The sequence below is a fragment of the Erpetoichthys calabaricus genome, chromosome 11, assembly GCF_900747795.2.
Source record: "Erpetoichthys calabaricus chromosome 11, fErpCal1.3, whole genome shotgun sequence".
NCBI lineage: Eukaryota > Metazoa > Chordata > Cladistia > Polypteriformes > Polypteridae > Erpetoichthys > Erpetoichthys calabaricus.
Window position 1 is genome coordinate 127,711,987 of NC_041404.2, and position 20,163 is coordinate 127,732,149.

At 34.3% G+C, this 20,163-nt stretch overlaps 1 protein-coding gene across 1 annotated transcript in view; it reads right to left on the minus strand.

Moving 5' to 3' along the window:
- Nucleotides 1-20,163, minus strand: part of LOC114660899 (SEC14-like protein 5) — a 94,665-nt gene that overhangs the window by 66,467 nt on the left and 8,035 nt on the right. The window contains exon 3 of the mRNA XM_051933615.1: nucleotides 13,958-14,027. Within this exon, the coding sequence (XP_051789575.1) occupies nucleotides 13,958-14,020 (63 nt within the window). The 5' untranslated portion in view covers nucleotides 14,021-14,027. The remainder of the gene's footprint in view (nucleotides 1-13,957; nucleotides 14,028-20,163) is intronic.

Genomic DNA, 20,163 nt, shown 5'->3' on the forward strand with positions numbered 1-20,163 from the left:
CAGAATTTGAATTTCTGAGGGTTGCCACTGCAATCTGCTGACTCTATTTATTTAAAAGGCAAATTAAAGCCTGTCTGTTTAAAACGGCATTTAACTTGAAGTCTATTCTCTCCTCCACCATTAGTTTCTTTGACAACACCTTCTATTCATGTATCAATTTAATGAAACCACTTAATCTAGTTTTAAAGTTTAGGCAACTGAAGCATATCCAGAAAGATTAGGGGACAAAGGATCCAAGGATGGATGGGTCTTTCTTGTGTTTTTATTTTTACATTTCTACCATTATTATTTCTCTATACATTAATGATTTTCTTAATATTTAATAGTTTTATGTATTACCTCACTTTATACTGCAGTACTTCTCTTTGCAGTTACACTCTACTAAAATTTGTTCTGTTTCTACATAAGTACCTTGTGAAAAAGAAAAGAGCTTGATAAAAACATTTTAAAACCTTCAGTTATGGAGAAACTCTTTATCATATCAGCATGGCATATACTGTAGTTGAATAAAGTCTGTGTTTGCTATATAGCAAAGTCTATGAAACTTCCAAATACTTGAAAGGAAAGTATACATGTTATGTTGATATAACTATCCATTTGACATTCAAACACTAGACACTAAATTTCAGAGTTCAGGCTAGGGAATAAATAGTAAACTCCAGAGTAAACAAAATCTTATGATTCCACAAAAATAACATCTTAGTCAAAAAAGGACATGTATTCTAACCATAAAATACTGTATAAAGTTGATAATGCACAATATTTTGTCACGCTTGGGTCACAAATTTGCAAAAGACACAGGAGGTTGTAGAAAAAAGGAACTTTATTCAAAGCACTGCAAACAAACATTTGTCTCTTTTCAAAAGTTTAAACTTGCTCCATGACAAGTCAGAGATGACAGTTCCGCCAGGGGCAGAGAATATCCGAGAGAGAGAGAGAGAAACAAAACAACCACTTCCAAAGCTGAGAGGCGCTGCACAATACTTTTAAGTAAGCGGAGTACCGCGTGAGAGGTTTATCGCACGTTATAGCGCAAGTAAGAAGGGTAAGGAGCAATGTGAAGGTAGACTGTCAGCTGTTTCAGGGGTTTTCCCAGGGGCGTCTGTGTCCTCTGAGGGTGCGATCAGCACTCCAGCTTACAATTTAAAATAATTAATCTTGACTGCTTTAAAACAGGTGCGATATTTATTATTTACTTTTGCTTTCAACTAGTCATTAAAATTCTATAAAATTCTATATTTTTTAAACATAATTACTGATAAATCCTAAGCTTGTGGTGAATTGGAAATAATAGAAATTGTGAAGTGTAACATAATTAGTAGTTTGCAGTTTCCCTTTAAAATTACTATGACAAAGATTAATAAATATACAGTGTTTTTTGCTGTTGGTTATTTTGTCTTCATTTTAAGAGATAAAAAGATGTTATTGTACAACAATATACAGTATAGCATTGAAACAACTAATCCATGACCTGGGGTTAGATAAGAACAACCTCACTGTTCCTCTTGCTTCTCGTAAACGACAATTACAGGAGGATGGTCATAAAAATTTTTGGTCTAATTCCACACTGAAGGAGCAACTTTCCAAAATGTCATTTAAATTAGAAGAGTAAGAGACAACAGCTGAAAAACACCCTAATTTTAGGCAAAAACTACTACTGCAAGAATATAAATTTTACCATGTTTTTACAAACAACTTTTCTAGTTATCCTAGCACTCACAGGAATTGCCACATAAAGCCATGGCTAGTTGATACAGAATGCAGAATTTTTACATATTTTGCCCAACATATCCATTATAGAAAGAACTACAAATCAGCAAATGTATCATGTAAATTTGCCAATAAAAAGATAAAGCATAAAATGGTGCAAATATTCATGCAAAATCTGTCTTCTTTCTATTTGATACAGCTGCATTTTTAGAAGCTACTGTGAAACACGTTACAATGAAATTGTGTATGAAAAGCTTTAGAACATATTAACTGGAAGAGTAACCAAGGCACCACCAAGCATACAAGTCAATAACTCAAAACATACAAACAACCATCAAAAAGTATGTAGATCTTAATCAACCTTATTTCCCACCAAAAATAAATTGTTATCTTACTAATGTTCTTTACTGAGGTTTGCAATATTAATCCCATTTGGTTAATGAAGCATCTAACATTTCCCCACTATGTATACTTTAAAATTATACATTATTATAAACTTTAGTGTCCAGTTATTAAGTGGTCATGGCAGCAAGTGTGCAAATGTTCTGATAGCATGTATGATGTTATGATTTCAGTGTTTAAAAGATTTTAACACAGTGAACCAGGAATATATTTTTGAAAATATTTTTTACAAAATATACAATATAAGAAATCAAAGGTACTTCTACCTAAAAAACAATAACTTTTTGTTTACTGTGCAAACATCACTATTCTTTTTTAGTATTTGAAGATGGGTACTGCATTAAAATTAACAAAATTTACATGGACAAAAAATGAAGAGGAAACGTTTGTGAAACTGGAATCCATGCTGAATGATATGATGAATTTTTGAATGCATTCAAATAATTTTTTTCTAATTGAAGGGTTTTTCTTTTATTTTTATAATTTTCTGCATTTTAGAATTACAGTACACAGAAAATAAAAATTGTTAAATTATATTATGTCATATTTGAGATTCTTCAAAATAGCCTCTCATTGCCTTGATGGCAGTTTTGCACAGTTTTGCATTGTCTTAAACAGCTTAATGAAGTAGCCATCTGGGATACTTGAAGGAGTTCCCACACAGGCTGAGCACTTGTCGGCTTCTTTTCCTTCACTTTCTGGGCCATCTCTACCCAAACCAAATCTACTGGGTTTAGGTCATGTGACTGTAACGGCAGCATCATCTGCTGTAGTCCTTCATCACATTTTTGTGCAAAACAGCTCTTATACAGTCTGGAGGTGTACTTTGGGTCAAATGACAGCCCAACAAAGCGGAACCAAATGGGATGACATGCTGCTACAGAATGCTATGGTATCCATGCTGGTTAAGTGTGTCTTCACTTCTGTCACCAATAAATTACTCCACAGAACCATAACTCCTTCCCCATGTTTCATAGTTGAAATTATACATGCAGACATCATTCATTCATCTTCTTGGGGTTTGGATCAGACCACAGATATTCACTGGCATGATGTTCACTGCCTGTGTACTTGGCTAAAGAAAATGTCTTCTTTTTATTCCTCTCCTTCAGTAGTAGTTTTCCTGCAGTAGTTCTACCATGATGGCCAGATTCACACAGTCTTCTGTGAATAGTTGATGCCAAGATATGTTTGCTGTTTGAACTGTATGAATCATTTATTTGGGCGGTAACCTGAAGTGCAAATAATTGGTGACTACTGAGGCTGATGACTCAGCAGAGGTAACTCATGGTCTGCCTTTTGTGTAATGGCTCTCATGAGATGTAGTCCCATCATAACACTTGATGGTTTTGTAACTACACCTGAATAACTTTTCGAGATTGACTAACCTTCATTTCCTAAAGTAATGAAGAGCTGTTATTTCCCTTTGCTAAGCTAGGCTTTTCTTAGAATTCTGCAACTAGTAATAATAATGGCCTTCTAGTTGAGGAGTGTTTTTCCCACAACATGATAAGATGCCAATAAGGGACCACAAAGGTAGGAAGTCTCTGCAGCCTAGTAGCTTAATGTAAGGAAAGCCTTTTCTGTGTTTCATATATAGAATGCAGCTGCAGGAGATACATCAGAATCGTTAAAGAAACGTTACATTGACATTTTACAATCTGGAATGTATTCTGTTTAGCATTTCAATTGTTGGGCTAAACTGCATTTGATACATTTGATCCACCTATCCATTCTCTTAACCTGATTAATCCAACTTTTGGTTCAAAGGTAGCTACAGACTATTCGTGTAGCATCATGCTCACAGTGAAAGCCAACTGTAAAAAGTTTTCAGCAGTCCACCAAAGAACTCTGCAGATTGTTTAGATGAAAGACAATTATGGTAAGGGGAAAAACAGAAATTAGATTATTAACAGCCAATACATTTTTTGAAACCAGCTTAATTATTTGAGTCAAAGCCCATCAAGTGCATGGTAGGAATCAAATATGGTCTATCACAGGTGTTTGCTGGATGGTTTTTATAAGAAGAATAATGTATAAATTACAGTCATACTGTATGTCATATTTAAATTAATATTTTGTTGGGTGGACAGATAACTAAAAACACTCATATATTATGTCACAATTATATTTGCTACATTGCCATATACACTGCCTGGCCAAAAAAAAAGTTGCCACCTGGATTTAACTAAGCAAACAGGTACGAGCCTCCTATTGGATAATTACTGCATGGGCGATTATCTTTCAACTGGCAACAAGTTATTTAACCCCAACTGGTGCAATGAGTTGCTTCTCATTCCTTAAACAACCATGTCGAAAGACACATCTCGTGGTCGTGGAAAAGATGTTAGTCTGTTTGAGAAGGGTCAAATCATTGGCATGCATCAAGCAGAGAAAACATCTAAGGAGATTGCAGAAACTACTAAAATTGGGTTAAGAACTGTCCAACGCATTATTAAAAACTGGAAGGATAGTGGGGACCCATCGTCTTTGAGGAAGAAATGTGGCCGGAAAAAAATCCTGAATGATCGTGATCGCTGATCACTTAAACGTTTGGTGAAATCATATTGAAGAAAAACAACAGTAGAACTCAGGTCTATGTTTAATAGTGAAAGTAAGAGCATTTCCACACGCACAATGCGAAGGGAACTCAAGGGATTGGGATTGAACAGCTGTGTAGTCGTAAGAAAACCACTAATCAGTGAGGCAAACCGGAAAAAAAGACTTCAATTTCCTAGGGAGCATAAAGATTGGACTCTGGAGCAATGGAAGAAGGTCATGTGGTCTGATGAGTCCAGATTTACCCTGTTCCAGAGTGATGGGCATATCAGGGTAAGAAGAGAGGCAGATGAAGTGATGCACCCATCATGCAAGATCTTGGTGAAAAATTAATGCAACACTGGATGGAACTAAATCTTGTGACATTGCAGAAGCTTATCGAAACAATGCCACAGCGAATGCGTGCTGTAATCAAAGCTAAAGGCGGTCCAACGAAATATTAGAGTGTGTGACCTTTTTTTTTGGTGGCGACTTTTTCTTTGGCCAGGCAGTATATATTAATTATATATAATTCAAAAGAAAGTGTATTTTGTATATTGTGTTTTAGAAAAGGACAACAAATTTACCAAAAATTTATTATTATTTATTCCATTAAACCACTGCAATGTTTAACCCAAAAATCAAAAAAGTTCAATATACATTTGAAAGATACACAGTGGTTTTCTATAAGACACATAATGATAATTGCAAGCTAAAGTAATATAACAAGAAGCTGAATGAATGCAATGATTATTTTACAGCAACAGCAGAGACTAACATAGCAATATCCTAACAGCAGTAAAGCACTTTTCTTGAAGTGCAATCTTTACAGATACAAACGAATGATATCCGAAATAAGCACCAGATTGAAATGTGCACAGCATTGCACACCCCAACTGGGTTTACTCAATGAGTACTGTCCTGCAGGACACTATAAATTTTAATCATTGTCATTTGGATTTCCTTTCCATCTGAAAACTAGTTCTGCCTTTGTGCCACTAAATTGCAAAATATAAGAAAATGGATTAGATATTGTTACCAATTAGTGGTTTACTATAAATGCTACTATATAGTGTCCCACTATCATTATTTTGCCTACTTTCAAAATAATTATTTTTCATTGGTAAAGAATGAACTTTTTCTTGCCTTGCTTTCTCTGTGTGCATTTCAGACCTCCACAAAGTTGTCAATCAAGCCACAATTTTAAATAACATATTTAACAGCACTCACAACTCATCATTCAGTAACCATTAATAGTTAAGGAAGTACTTTTTAGGTCATTTACATTAATATTTATAATGACTGACCCAGATGTAAACACTAAAAAAGGAAAAGATTTAAGATGTAGGCTATACAGTGTATTCACACACTGACTGACCTTAGCAAGCTTTACATATCTTAACCAGGTGTTGTATAGCTCAGTACTCCATTAACAACAGAAAACATTCTATGATGTGAAAATCTCCCTCAGATGTTTTGGTCATCTTAATTTTCTGATCTGGGAATGTTTTAGAATATTTTTTTTAATGACAAAGAGGCTGCCAGCCCCAGGAAAATTATATGTTCAAATGTTTCTCACTAAGCACACTATGGTTATCACTGCAAATAACATTCACCAAATTTGGAAACAAGCCATTAAGGAATTTGTGGACCATGTGCTTTAGAGTAGCTTGGGTTGCTTGAGACTAACATTTACTGTAAGTGTTCCACAATAGCCCTAACAATTTCAGGAAAGTATATCTACTCTATTTGATAGATTGTTGACTTAGCATATAAAATGTACAAAATAAATATTTTTGCATCAAAGTTGATTTAATGTTGGAATTTCTGTTAATGCTTGTTGAAAAGGGCAAGTAACTTTTAGTGTTACACTTTCACTTGATAGGAATTTTTGTATTTACAGTGGTGTGAAAAATTATTTGCCCCCTTCCTGATTTCTTATTCTTTTGCATGTTTGTCACACAAAATGTTTCTGATCATCAAAAACATTTAACCATTAGTCAAATATAACACAAGTAAACACAAAATGCAGTTTGTAAATGGTGGTTTTTATTATTTAGGGAGAAAAAAAAATCCAAACCTACATGGCCCTGTGTGAAAAAGTAATTGCCCCCTGAACCTAATAACTGGTTGGGCCACCCTTAGCAGCAATAACTGCAATCAAGCGTTTGCGATAACTTGCAATGAGTCTTTTACAGCGCTCTGGAGGAATTTTGGCCCACTCATCTTTGCAAAATTGTTGTAATTCAGCTTTATTTGAGGGTTTTCTAGCATGAACCGCCTTTTTAAGGTCATGCCATAGCATCTCAATTGGATTCAGGTCAGGACTTTGACTAGGCCACTCCAAAGTCTTCATTTTGTTTTTCTTCAGCCATTCAGAGGTGGATTTGCTGGTGTGTTTTGGGTCATTGTCCTGTTGCAGCACCCAAGATCGCTTCAGCTTGAGTTGACGAACAGATGGCCGGACATTCTCCTTCAGGATTTTTTGGTAGACAGTAGAATTCATGGTTCCATCTATCACAGCAAGCCTTCCAGGTCCTGAAGCAGCAAAACAACCCCAGACCATCACACTACCACCACCATATTTTACTGTTGGTATGATGTTCTTTTTCTGAAATGCTGTGTTCCTTTTATGCCAGATGTAACGGGACATTTGCCTTCCAAAAAGTTCAACTTTTGACTCATCAGTCCACAAGGTATTTTCCCAAAAGTCTTGGCAATCATTGAGATGTTTCTTAGCAAAATTGAGACGAGCCCTAATGTTCTTTTTGCTTAATAGTGGTTTGCGTCTTGGAAATCTGCCATGCAGGCCGTTTTTGCCCAGTCTCTTTCTTATGGTGGAGTCGTGAACACTGACCTTAATTGAGGCAAGTGAGGCCTGCAGTTCTTTAGACGTTGTCCTGGGGTCTTTTGTGACCTCTCAGATGAGTCGTCTCTGCGCTCTTGGGGTAATTTTGGTCGGCCGGCCACTCCTGGGAAGGGTCACCACTGTTCCATGTTTTTGCCATTTGTGGATAATGGCTCTCACTGTGGTTCGCTGGAGTCCCAAAGCTTTAGAAATGGCTTTATAACCTTTACCAGACTGATAGATCTCAATTACTTCTGTTCTCATTTGTTCCTGAATTTCTTTGGATCTTGGCATGATGTCTAGCTTTTGAGGTGCTTTTGGTCTACTTCTCTGTGTCAGGCAGCTCCTATTTAAGTGATTTCTTGATTGAAACAGGTGTGGCAGTAATCAGGCCTGGGGGTGGCTACGGAAATTGAACTCAGGTGTGATACACCACAGTTAGGTTATTTTTTAACAAGGGGGCAATTACTTTTTCACACAGGGCCATGTAGGTTTGGATTTTTTTTCTCCCTAAATAATAAAAACCATCATTTAAAAACTGCATTTTGTGTTTACTTGTGTTATATTTGACTAATGGTTAAATGTGTTTGATGATCAGAAACATTTTGTGTGACAAACATGCAAAAGAATAAGAAATAAGGAAGGGGGCAAATAGTTTTTCACACCACTGTAAGTATTTGAATATGAGCAGATAAAAACCATGGATTTAAAGCAGCTTACCCTTGCACCTCTATAACACCTTTCCTCCTAGATATGATAATTTTGTATCCAGGAACTAATTGCGAGTTCAGTCATGTGTTGAAAATGAGAAGGCTACTGATTATGGGGATATTACAGGGGAAAAACGTAATGACATGCAACCTCACTAGCTATTCATAATTCAATCAAATCTATTCTAGAGTGTACAATTATGATATGTTTTTGCTTATATGTACAATAAAGGTCCATATTCCCTTAGAAGCTCTGCAAGACCCACATGACATGGTAAAATAAACTCGTAACGTATGTGAACATAACAAGCAGTGCTCCAGAGCAGCTGGCCAGGAAACAAAATGCAGGAAACTTGCAAGACTTAAAATACAAAAATAATGCAAGGTGTTCAAACACTGTTTATAGAACTTATGAATAACCTAATAAAATACTTTATTAAATGAAAGTAAATATTTCCAAGTAGCATGCAAACCTGGCTATATGCACGACAACCAATCAGGAAACCTAATAAGCATATGCAGTTATCAAATCAAGTGCTTTTCTTCATTCAGCTAGTCTTCAGTAACAAGATTTTAGAACAGAGATGCACACACACAATATTTTGAAACTCTCATCAGTGGGTTTACATCATATATAGCAATGCCTAATCAGTGAATTGATATACTTTTTATGTTTTACATTTATGGAAGAAACAGACATTTAAGGAGATTGTTTACTTTTTTTAGTACGCTAACTGAACAGTAAGGTAGATAATTTTTTAGCAGTGGAAAGTATAATTTACTCATGAAGTTATATAGTTATAATGAAAAGTTGTGGATGGAGAGATTATTCTCATGAGTTGCTGGTGGGAGTAAGCAGTCAAGGAATAGGACGGAAGACTAAAATAATTACAATCTTTAAAAATTTATGTTTTCATATTGCTATACAAGATATTTTTTATTCACCTGCTCCTCAATGTTATAGGCAGTAAATGCAACAGAGCAGCCAAGGAAGACATAAGACAATACAAAACACTCTCACTCAGGAAGGTCTACTTAAGTATGAAATTGTATATTTATTGACTTTGGAACCTGAAATGAGCATAGCCAATGTTGATGAGTCTGTTAAATGTGGAAATTGTAAAGCCGTCAAAATATGATTGTTGTTGTACGTTTAAAAGCATACCACTGCTTAGATCAAACAATTCAGACCTAAAATGTCACTCTTGCACCATTAGGAAAGGACAAACCAAACTGACATCACAAAAAAGTGACCAAAAAACATAATAAGTAAAAATCACAAGTTTTTTTTCTAATATGAATTAGACTTTAGTTTAAAAAAAATGTTAAAAACATTTCTGCGCATCTGAATTAAACACATCAATATCCATAGTAAAATTAGGCCCTTTGAAAATTCTGAGCATGTCATTTCAGCTACTTTAGCTTGACTTAATTGTATTATATGCATAATAAAATGCTTTCCAACATAGAGTATATCATAAATGTTAAAAATGTACTGCTGCAGAGATTCTTACTCACAATGCCACACAAATATGGTACAAAAGACAAACAAATGTCACTCACTATCATCATCATTTTAACTGCCAACTTTTAGGTTTATCCATGTTAGCTAGCTGACCTCCAGAATGGTTTTCCTCCATCCCCTGTGGTCCTTTGCATCCATTGGGGTGAGACCTATTCTTTTTATATCATCTTATACCACCTCCAACTATGTCTTCTTCCACCTCTATCTTAATAACTTCTTCACCCAATAATCCTTGGTCTTTTTGCACTATATTCCCTAACAATCTTAGCCTTTTCCTTCTCAGCACAATATCCATCACCTCTACTCCCAACCAGAATAGAGGACAGCCTGTGGAATTTCTTCAATGTTTCTCTCACGCTCGCTATCACTGTTGTGTACCTATGTCTACAATCAACATATAACTTAACACTTATTACATCAACATTCAAAACCATCTCACTCACTTTCTACAGGGTTCACTCTCGCCACCTGTAGACTTTTATCTGCTACTAAAACATGTGATTTGAATTGAGTTTCTCTGAACACTTCTACCAAATACACAACACGGTCCATTCAGCATCTTCTCCTTCAATTCAGCTTCACTTTTTGCTATCAAAGCAATATTATTGACATATAACAGCCATCATTTGGGCCTCCTCTAACACTGACATTAACCTTTTGTCCATGCCTAAATTATCCATTATTCAGTACAACTTTTCCAGATCTACAAATGAATAATTCAGCTTCTTTACCTTTGCCCGAAACTTTTTCTACATTTCATAAAAACAAAGACTGTATCCACTGTTCCCTTCTCAGGCATTCTCAGATTATCACTGCGACACAATACCATATCTACAGCATATATTGGCCAAGAAGCACCTTCTGGAAAAGGCAAAACAAATAAAGAACCCCAGTCACGTTTTGTGTGATTCTACCATATGTAACGTGTTGAATGTTATTTACTGTAAGTATTACTATTAGATTTAAGTTTGTGCTGATGCACTATGTTGCTTTATGTTGATTATTGTCACTACTAGAAACATTACACAAGTAATAATTTCACTGTACACTGTACATGTGATAATAAAGAGACCTTCATCTTGATCTTGTAGCCAAACTACTTTCCGTTTAACTTTCACCTGATTCTTTTCTCTAACATTCTCTCAACTGCTTAAACTACCAGCTTCAAAAATTATGATTGCTCAATATGACCCACATTCCAATGATTCACTATTTCAGTTGTATAATGAAATGAAAAAAATCGTGAGTGTGCGCCCCTCAGCTTTCTTGCATACTGATATACTGGTATATGTATATATGTGTTATATAGAATATATGTTATATTGAATACAGTTTTTAATATTGTGTACACATTTATACTTCCATGGTACAAAAAATTTGGATGGTTGTTCAAATAAAATACTACTTCCAGTTGAGTATTTTTTCTCAAATTGCATATCTGTTTGTTTTTTATTATTCTAAATATCTATACAAAATTTGAATCATTTATCTGTAATTATAACCATAGTTTACTTGAAAATTTGCAAACGTATTCAGTTAAAGTACCACTTCCAGTTGCCGGAAGTGGCCCAAAAGTTGGTAGGATTCCTTATTTTTGATATAAAGCGGATGTATAAAATCTCATTGACCTAGGTCAAAGCATTTTTGAGTTAATCATGTTTACATACTGACACACAGACAGACAATTTCAAAAATGGTATTTTCGGACTCAAGAAGGTCTAAAACGTCAAAATTCATCAAAATCTCAAGGTTGAATTTTTTCACAATTCCTATACTTTCTCTATATTATGTATACAAGAAAGTTAAAAAAAAACAAAAAACTGTCAAAGGTTTTATTAAACGTATGCAGCGCCAGGCTGAGAAGCATGCATTCTGAAAGCAATCCAAGGACCCAGCTCAATACTTCATACTTTGGAAAAAAATAATCCAATAATCAGTCCTTAAAAAGTAAATCCCATTCTAAAAAAACTTTTTCATAATCAGACTTATTTAAATAAATCCAAAGACAAAAGGCAAAAGGAAAATCTATCTATTTTCAACATTTTAATTTTAAAAACTGATTGATAGTAATTTTAAAAAGATGCCAAAAAATCATAAATATATAAAGTATATTATTTTAATTTGAAATATACCTAAAATATTGAAAGGTAAAAAAGAAAAAGACTCCTTTCACTTCAAGGATGATGAGAGGCTTTTAAGGCAATAAAGGAATCTCCGCTACCCTGCTTACAACGTAGCCTTGACAGTACAGAGTTTTCAACTCAAAATTATAAATAAATAATAACTGCAAAGGGAGTGAAGGGTGAAAATGGAGGAATGTGAATAATAAATGCATGATGGGCAAAAAAATACTTTACTGAAAATAGTCTAAATAGGTGAACACCAAACCCAGTTCTTCTGAAAGGATAATGTGGTTACAAACACTTCAGATCTGCTGCGGCTGTGAAAATACTTGATTCTTGTACAGGGTGGGTTTCTACACCTACTATATACTATATCATGGTTATAACATCAGTTTATATTTTCAATAGTAAATAGTGATGAAATGCAAGGAAAGCTGGCCAGATTCTCTAATTTGAATAAACTATAAGAAATGCTTTCATCAAAGATTGAAAAATATATTGCTCAGATACAAATATCTAAAGGTCCTGAGCACAACGCACATATGAAATATTGTGTGTGCTTTTTAGAGGATATAAACATATGGTTGTCTTGTAAGAGTGAAATTATCAATAACAAGTCAAATAAATACATTGGTACCATATTCTAAATGAACATACAATTACTGGATTTCTACATGTCTAACCAAAAAGCAACATGTTGCTATTCCCTGGCAATATGCTAAGAAAGAATCTATTAAAAGACTTAACTCCATCTGTCGTAATTAATGGTAACTGATGCACAATACAAACCAAAGCATAAAGGTATAAACTGATTATGGATTTTCTCACCATGTATAACCAAGCAGGTGCAAATTCACTTTTGTTTTTTTGTTTTTAATTTAATTCCTTCTATGGTCTCATAAAACATGTATTTTCAATGACCTATTGGAACTAATAGTTAGGCACTGCCTAGCTCCACTTTAGATCACCAAAGAACGATTTTTAATCCATGACCTCTACGTATGCAAGTTACTGTTAGAAATATGAAAATTATAATTACATCCATTTGCTAAAAGATTTACTGTAATGCACTGCACATTAATTTCAAAAACAATAATTTTCCAGCAAATGTAAGATGGAAACATGATGAGAATGAGGTCTTGTGTAGTGTATTGCATCAGGTTAAAGTTGAATTGGTCTTTACATAATTGTGTAATTATGATTCCAATATATGTAAAATGCTGTAAGGTAGTTAAAGAAAAACTACTCAAATTTAGGTATTATTATTAATAGGAAGCAATATGCTCTTATTCAAATTAACCTCAAACTGAAATTGTATAAACTACTTAAGTTACTAATATGAAAATGCCTAACGCATGTGCAAAGGCAGGAAAAAAACATAATACAGTGTAGTCAAGATGTAATAATAATAATAATAATGATAATAATACATTTTATTTATATAGTGCCTTCCCCATGCTCAAGGTGCTTAGAGTAACTAGGGTGATGAAAGGGGGTATGATTGTTTCTGTCATTATAAAAGTATTATTTATTTAGAAATAAACTGTAGCACATGAAAAATAAAAAGTGCACTATAGCAGCCACAGCAAAAGTAACATTTTTATGCAACAGCACTAGACATTAATTTTAAAAAAAAAATTCTCAAGAGATGTTATGATTGCATCCATCCCTACACATTTTAGGAATAAACAGCCCACCTCAGTGTTTTAACATTTACATTTAAATTCATGTTTAATAGCATCATTCTTCGTCAATACAGATCTATGCAACATTACTTTATTACACAAAAAATAAATAAATCATTTGTTTATATATTGCCATCATTCAAGTTAACAAATTCTTCCTTTATACTCACAGGACTAAATAAGGAAAAATAAAACCAAAGTAGATTAATGAAATGTACTTTTAACAGTTTTTAAACTTTACTGTTCATCCACAAAAGGTAAATAGCCACTTACAGTACAATAACAATATGGATTTTAGTTGTAAAATAATTAAAACATACTGTATTTCTCAATTAAAACAATCTCAGCATGTAAGAGAAATTACACGTTAGACCTAAACTTGTACATACTACTTTGATTATTGACAGCCTACTTACCGCCATCACCATTTCAAAAGGGTACTTATAGACTCGAACAGGAGACTGATATTTCTGCACCATTTTCTTTCTGTAATTTTAAATTGATTCACATAGTTAGTTTCACATGTCTGCTTCTACTGAACAGCAAGAATTTCCTAATTCTAGTTCATATTGCTTTTATTGTCCTCTAGGTATTACTGGCTGCTTGAGAGTGGGGAGTAAGTTGTGTGTTGTGTTAACCCTTTCACAGGGAGATCAGCGAGAGTTCTGTTAAACTAACTTTTATATGTATGACAGACTTTAACACCTATAGCATATGAAGATTCATACTGTAAGTTCAAGCTATTATTAAAGATCACCTAACTTTAAGAAAAGCACATCTGAAGAACCTCCAACAAGTGAAAAAGAACAACAAAAATGAACAATAAAAGCAATACAATTTAATAGTTAACAAAAAACATCATTAAGACCTGGAGTGTTAAGATTTGCAAAGCTTCAAGTCAGTCCCTAGCTACTCCTATAGAAAAGTCAGTTTAAAAAGGTAAAAAAACAAACAAGTTAAAAGCAAATGTACTGTAAAGTTGCTGCTGAAGCACAACAAGGAAAAAACATTTGCAAAAACAGAATTACCAGAAATATAATATACAATGAAGGGTGTTTTCTGGTAGATTGGACATAATGTACTATTTTGGTCACACCTTTAAATGTGTTCTCAGCTAAGTAAGAAAAAAAGCACACATTGTCACAGACTGCCTTGCTGGCAAGAAGTCGCCAGGAGCAGAAAAAGGATAAGAAAAGCCGCTGTTCAAGCAATATATGACTTACAGTCCATACTGAATATATTTTTAAATAATTTTATTGACTTCAAGCTTTAATTAAAATGCTTAAATTAAAGATCAATAGGATATACTGTTCTATATTATCTTCAGATCTTATACAACCTTTCTTCCAAATCTATCTGTAAAAATCTTATTATAGGATAAACATTTAGAAAGACTGAAATATCCACAAGGTCTGCAATGGCTGAGCATGCTGAATCACCCAAGAACAGGACTGATAAATGACTTATAGATGTCATATTCAAAAAATTGTTTCATGCAATACATTGTCACTCACTGGTTGTATGCTAAGCAAGAATCTATTAAAATACATATTTGCATTAGTAGTAATTACCAGTAACAGATGGGCAGAACAAAACATAAAGGCACAGATTGGTGTTGGACTCTCTCTCCATAGGTAACCAAGCAAGTGCAAAATAACTTCTTTCTGGTTCCTTCTATAGTCTCATAATACCAATATTCTCAACCATGTATTAGAACTAAAAGTTAGGCAATGCCATGCCTCCTTACACATTAAATCTCTGAAGAATGATTTTTATTCTTGGCCTCTACTATGTATTCCAGTTATAATTATAACAGCTGTGTTTCATAAAGTTAAAGATTTACTGTATTGTTAATTTCCCAAGCTAATGTGAGATGAGAACATGACCAGCATACTGTATACTGCATCAGGTTAAAGATGAATGGCTCTTTAAATCGTTTAATTACGATTTCTAAGTAAGTGAACTGTTGTGTGACAAAACTGCTCAAATTTAAGCTAGCGTGCAATACTATGAACAGGAAATAATATGCTTTTATTAAAATTAATATTAAACTCTGAAATTTTACATAAGTTTTGAGTATGGGTCAGTAATATAGAATACCATGTCATCTGCAAAAATTAATACTTTTTGTTAAGTCTTCACTATGTAATTCCCCCAGGGTAGTTGTTTAAGCAGTGCCTTGGAAGCATGTATCTTAAGATCACAAAAGTGAAAAAGAGCTCATAGGAATGTGTCAAAATTCCAATAGAACCCATCCAGAGCACTGAAACCCAACACGTGGATTTGGCAATGGATTCAGACTTCAGCCAGTCATTGACTATAAAAGATTTTCAACCAAGCATTGAAAATATCCATTATATTTTGACTATGTTAGTTTGTCCAAATACTTTTGAGCCCTTGAAATGAAGGGACCATGTATAAAAATGTCTGTCATTCCTAAACGGCTCATATGATATTTTTGATAAACCACTTAAATTAAAGTTGGAAGTCTACACTTCAATCACATAATGATTGCTTTATTCCAAATGCATTGTGATGGCGTACAGAGTTAAAATTATAAACATTGTATCAGTGCTCAAATAATTATAGACCTGACTGTATAACACGTTAAATATAATTTTTAGTCCATGTCCAGAAAAATTAACACTGTTCTAAGGGCAAATGAAGAACTCATTAAATAGATGAACCAGCGGAATCAAAGTCTGTCTTCACATGTGAACAAATACTATCCAGACTTGAAAATAGAAATCTGGTCATATATTATATTATGACACATTTACTAATAAAAATATATCGCTGAAAACATTGATAGTATCAATTGATGTAGCCTGCTGTTTTGAAGTCAATGAAGCTTAATTTACAATACCAGGAAAACATTATTCCATGTCAGTCTATAGGCTTTCTTATCAACAAGGCAAAAGTTATAATCTGCGGCAAAAACATATCAAACAAATATGCAGAAAAGGTGCTGTTCTAGACCCGGCAATAAATCTTGTTGTTTTTTTTACTGTCAAAAGCAATAATATGACAAGCAACCTTGGCCTACAAAGATTAAAGAATGTAATTTTAACACACCATGAGATCTTTGGCTCAACATCTCTGATCCCAAAATGTCATCCATAGAGACTCTGCTCACTTTGATGTTTCTTGATAAAAACATCCAAAAAACACAATAATAGCACCACTCTCCTGATGTCCAGCATTTTCCATGCTTTTATCACTGCTGCCTCAGAAATAAGAACACTTTACCACCATTTCTGTGGTTATATACAGTATTTTCCAGTCTCACATTAGTATTAGTTCTTTCTGCACTACCTGATTATCTTAAAACAGACTACAGAAAAAAAAATTATTTTTTATTTTGATTTTAAAGGCTAAAATTAATAATAAAATGTAATATCCACAAGGCTATCAATCAAATATATATACTGTAAATTCCACTTGAAAGTCTCATACTTCAAAATAATCTATAACATTAGAAAATGCAATTTGTTCAAATTGCCAAGGTGTTGACTTGCTGAGCTTGAATCTTGGGTATTTATAAAATTGATGCTTTAATGAATGCCTTTCTATTATTGTAGGTGATCTTTTTTTTGTACAAGACTGTATACCTTAGTCAAACAGGAACACTCTTAGAAAGACTCAGATTTATGAAAACTACAATAACCATATGAAAGCTGTGCTCAGAGACATTACAAGCATGAGCCTTAATCTCACAGGCTTAAGGCAAAGTGTCTGCAATAAGTGAAACAAATTACTGAGCACCATAATTTTGGTTGTTTAAATTAACTATCAATGGCTTTTTATACCCATCAAATTTGAAGTACATGGCTCTGGAGTAAATGGACACAAGTGAACAGTAGAAGAAAAAAAATCAGCACAGAGGTAGTTGGGTTGGAAGTTTGGTTGAAGCCTATGGCTAGTGCTGCTGGGCGGTATACCGGTTCATACCAAAAACCGTTTTTTATTTTTTTTATAAGGATTTTTCTTATACCGCAACAGCGGTTTAAATTGCCTAAACGACATTCGGAATGTGGCGCAGCGGGAAACTGTTCAAGTGGGAACCTTTTTCGCTGCTACACCGCTAAACACAGATTTGTTGCACAGGGGCTCTTTTTCACTGCTACTCCACTAAATAGGTAGTGGTAGTGTAGGTATTGCGCGGTGAAAATGGACAGAGAAAATTCTGAAACTGAAGCGGACGATAAAGTTGAACATAATGACACAAAAGAACTTTTGCCGAAAAAAAGGAATCACGTCCAATTTCCTGGAGATACTTTGGTTTTAAAAGGTCGGATGTGGACCATTATGGTCAAATGTGTAAATACTGTTCTATACTACTGGATAATACTGCAAGCCCAAGTTGTACTTGTTTTATTTGTTTTCAATACAGTGTAATTTACCTGGGTACTGTATAATAGTGTGATGACTTGTTGACTTTATTCTCGACATTTCCACTTTAATCTCGACGCTTATGACGAGAATAAAGTCGACATGTTGACTTTATTCTCGAAATTTGTCATTAAAGTAGAACATCGTAAACTAAACTTCATCATAAAATGAATATTTAATTTACTAGATTTTCTCAAACCCCGTCATAAGTTATATAGCACATTAAATGCTTTGTGTTAAGTATTCCCCGAGCTTCTTAAACTGACTTCCTCTTGCACTAAGAGGAGGCGCCGGCAGCGATCGCCACACAGAATACATTACCTTCATGATATTCCTGCTCTTTGAACATTTAGAATGCTAAGATAAATACTATTTTCATGGTGAAATGCATTAAAAGCATGCATTAATCATTGTGGGGGCCACGGCGGCATGGAGGTTGCACTGCTGCCTCACATCAACGGTGTCTCGATGTACCCTGCCTTGCATTTGCATGTTTTTCTGGTGGGTTTACTCGACGTGCTTCAGTTTCCTTTCAAAGTCATGTAGGATGTGGGGTTTTGTTATGCTATATTGACCCTGCTAGTGTATGTTTTGCTCGTATTCACCCTGCGATGTACTGGCGAATCGTTCAGGGATGGGTGCAACCCTGAATGGATGGCATAATTAAACATGTATAACGAAGATATTTTTAAAGTTCTGAACACTCCGTGGGCTAAGTTTATAACTAGTTTTAATTTCACAAAGACGTTTATCGTGTGGTGATTGGTTATGTGGAGAAAGAAAAAGGAAGGATAGGAACTGGGGGTTTTGGTATGTCAGATAGAGACAGCACGCGTGCAATAAAGAAAGACCGCTCAGAAGAACATGCATTGAATTCTGTGTTCGTGTCTCCGACCACCAGATCACAAACCCAACGTTTACACAATATTTAAGTTAAACCTGTACGATACCCATTCATACATTCAGTTTTTTGGAGCTTCGTCACACCTGCCATAAAGTTCTCTACACTGAACATACACCTGGGGACCCCTTACTGCGAGGGAGCAGCACTACCGCCACACTACCGTGCATGTTTAATACCTGCTTTAATGCATTTCATCATGAAAATGATATCAAGTATTTATCTTAGCATTGTAAATTTTCAGAAAGCAAGAATATAATGAAGTGAATGGATTCTGTGCGGTGATCGCTGTCTCATCTTAGTGCGGAGGAAGTCGGTTTAAGAAGCGTAGTGATTAACAACTGGGTCGGGGAACACTTAACACAAAGCATTTAATGTGCTGCATTAACTTATGACGGGGTTTGACAAAATCTAGTAAATTAAACATTGATTTTAGGAAGAAGTTTAGTTTACGACATTCTACTTTAATTATGAAGTAAACTATGAGAATAAAGTGGAAATGTCGACTTTAATCTCGACATAAACGGCGAGAATAAAGTGGAAATGTCGACTTTATTCTCGACATATAGTTTGTTTTTTTTCTTCCCTGTGTCCGTATTTTTTTTTCTTCACCATGGCCCTAATATGATTCCGTAGGGCTATACCACAAATAGCATTATAAATGCAAGTTGCAGTTTTATTATTTATGCATATAGCTTAGCTTGAAGCAAGGTCCATATTAATGCAGTTTGCCTAAATGATGGTTTAGTTGGTAAAGATGTCATCACCAAGTTGCACTTGTTTTATTTTATTTTAATTTGGTGAATACTGTGTAATGCACCTGGGCTTGAAGCCTTGAAGTAATAGTGCAACTATCAGTAATAATACTATTATTTATTTTATTGTTATTATTTATTAGTTTAAATATTATGCAGTTTAATGATGGTGAAGTTGTTTAAAAAGTCACTTTAACGTGTCAGTGGACAGAGATTGTTAACATTAACAAAAAGTGTAGTTGGTTTACAAAAAATATTTACTATTTATTCCTTTTCTAAGACATGTTCAGAGCAATACAACTTTTGACAAGCACTTCTGGATATTTTACTAAGTCTAAATGCCTCTTTGGATGGTTGAAAATATGTTGTCAAAATTATAGTTTAAGTTTTTGCAAAATTTGTTCAATAAAAAGGTTCTATATTTTGACTGCATCTGTCATGCAACGTGATTCTTTCTCTTCATTAGTGCCATCCCCTTGAAAACTATCACTTTATGGGGCCATGCAAACCTGTATTAATACTTGTGTGCACATTAAAATGTTTTTTTTGTACAATGTACAGTGCTCTTGACAGT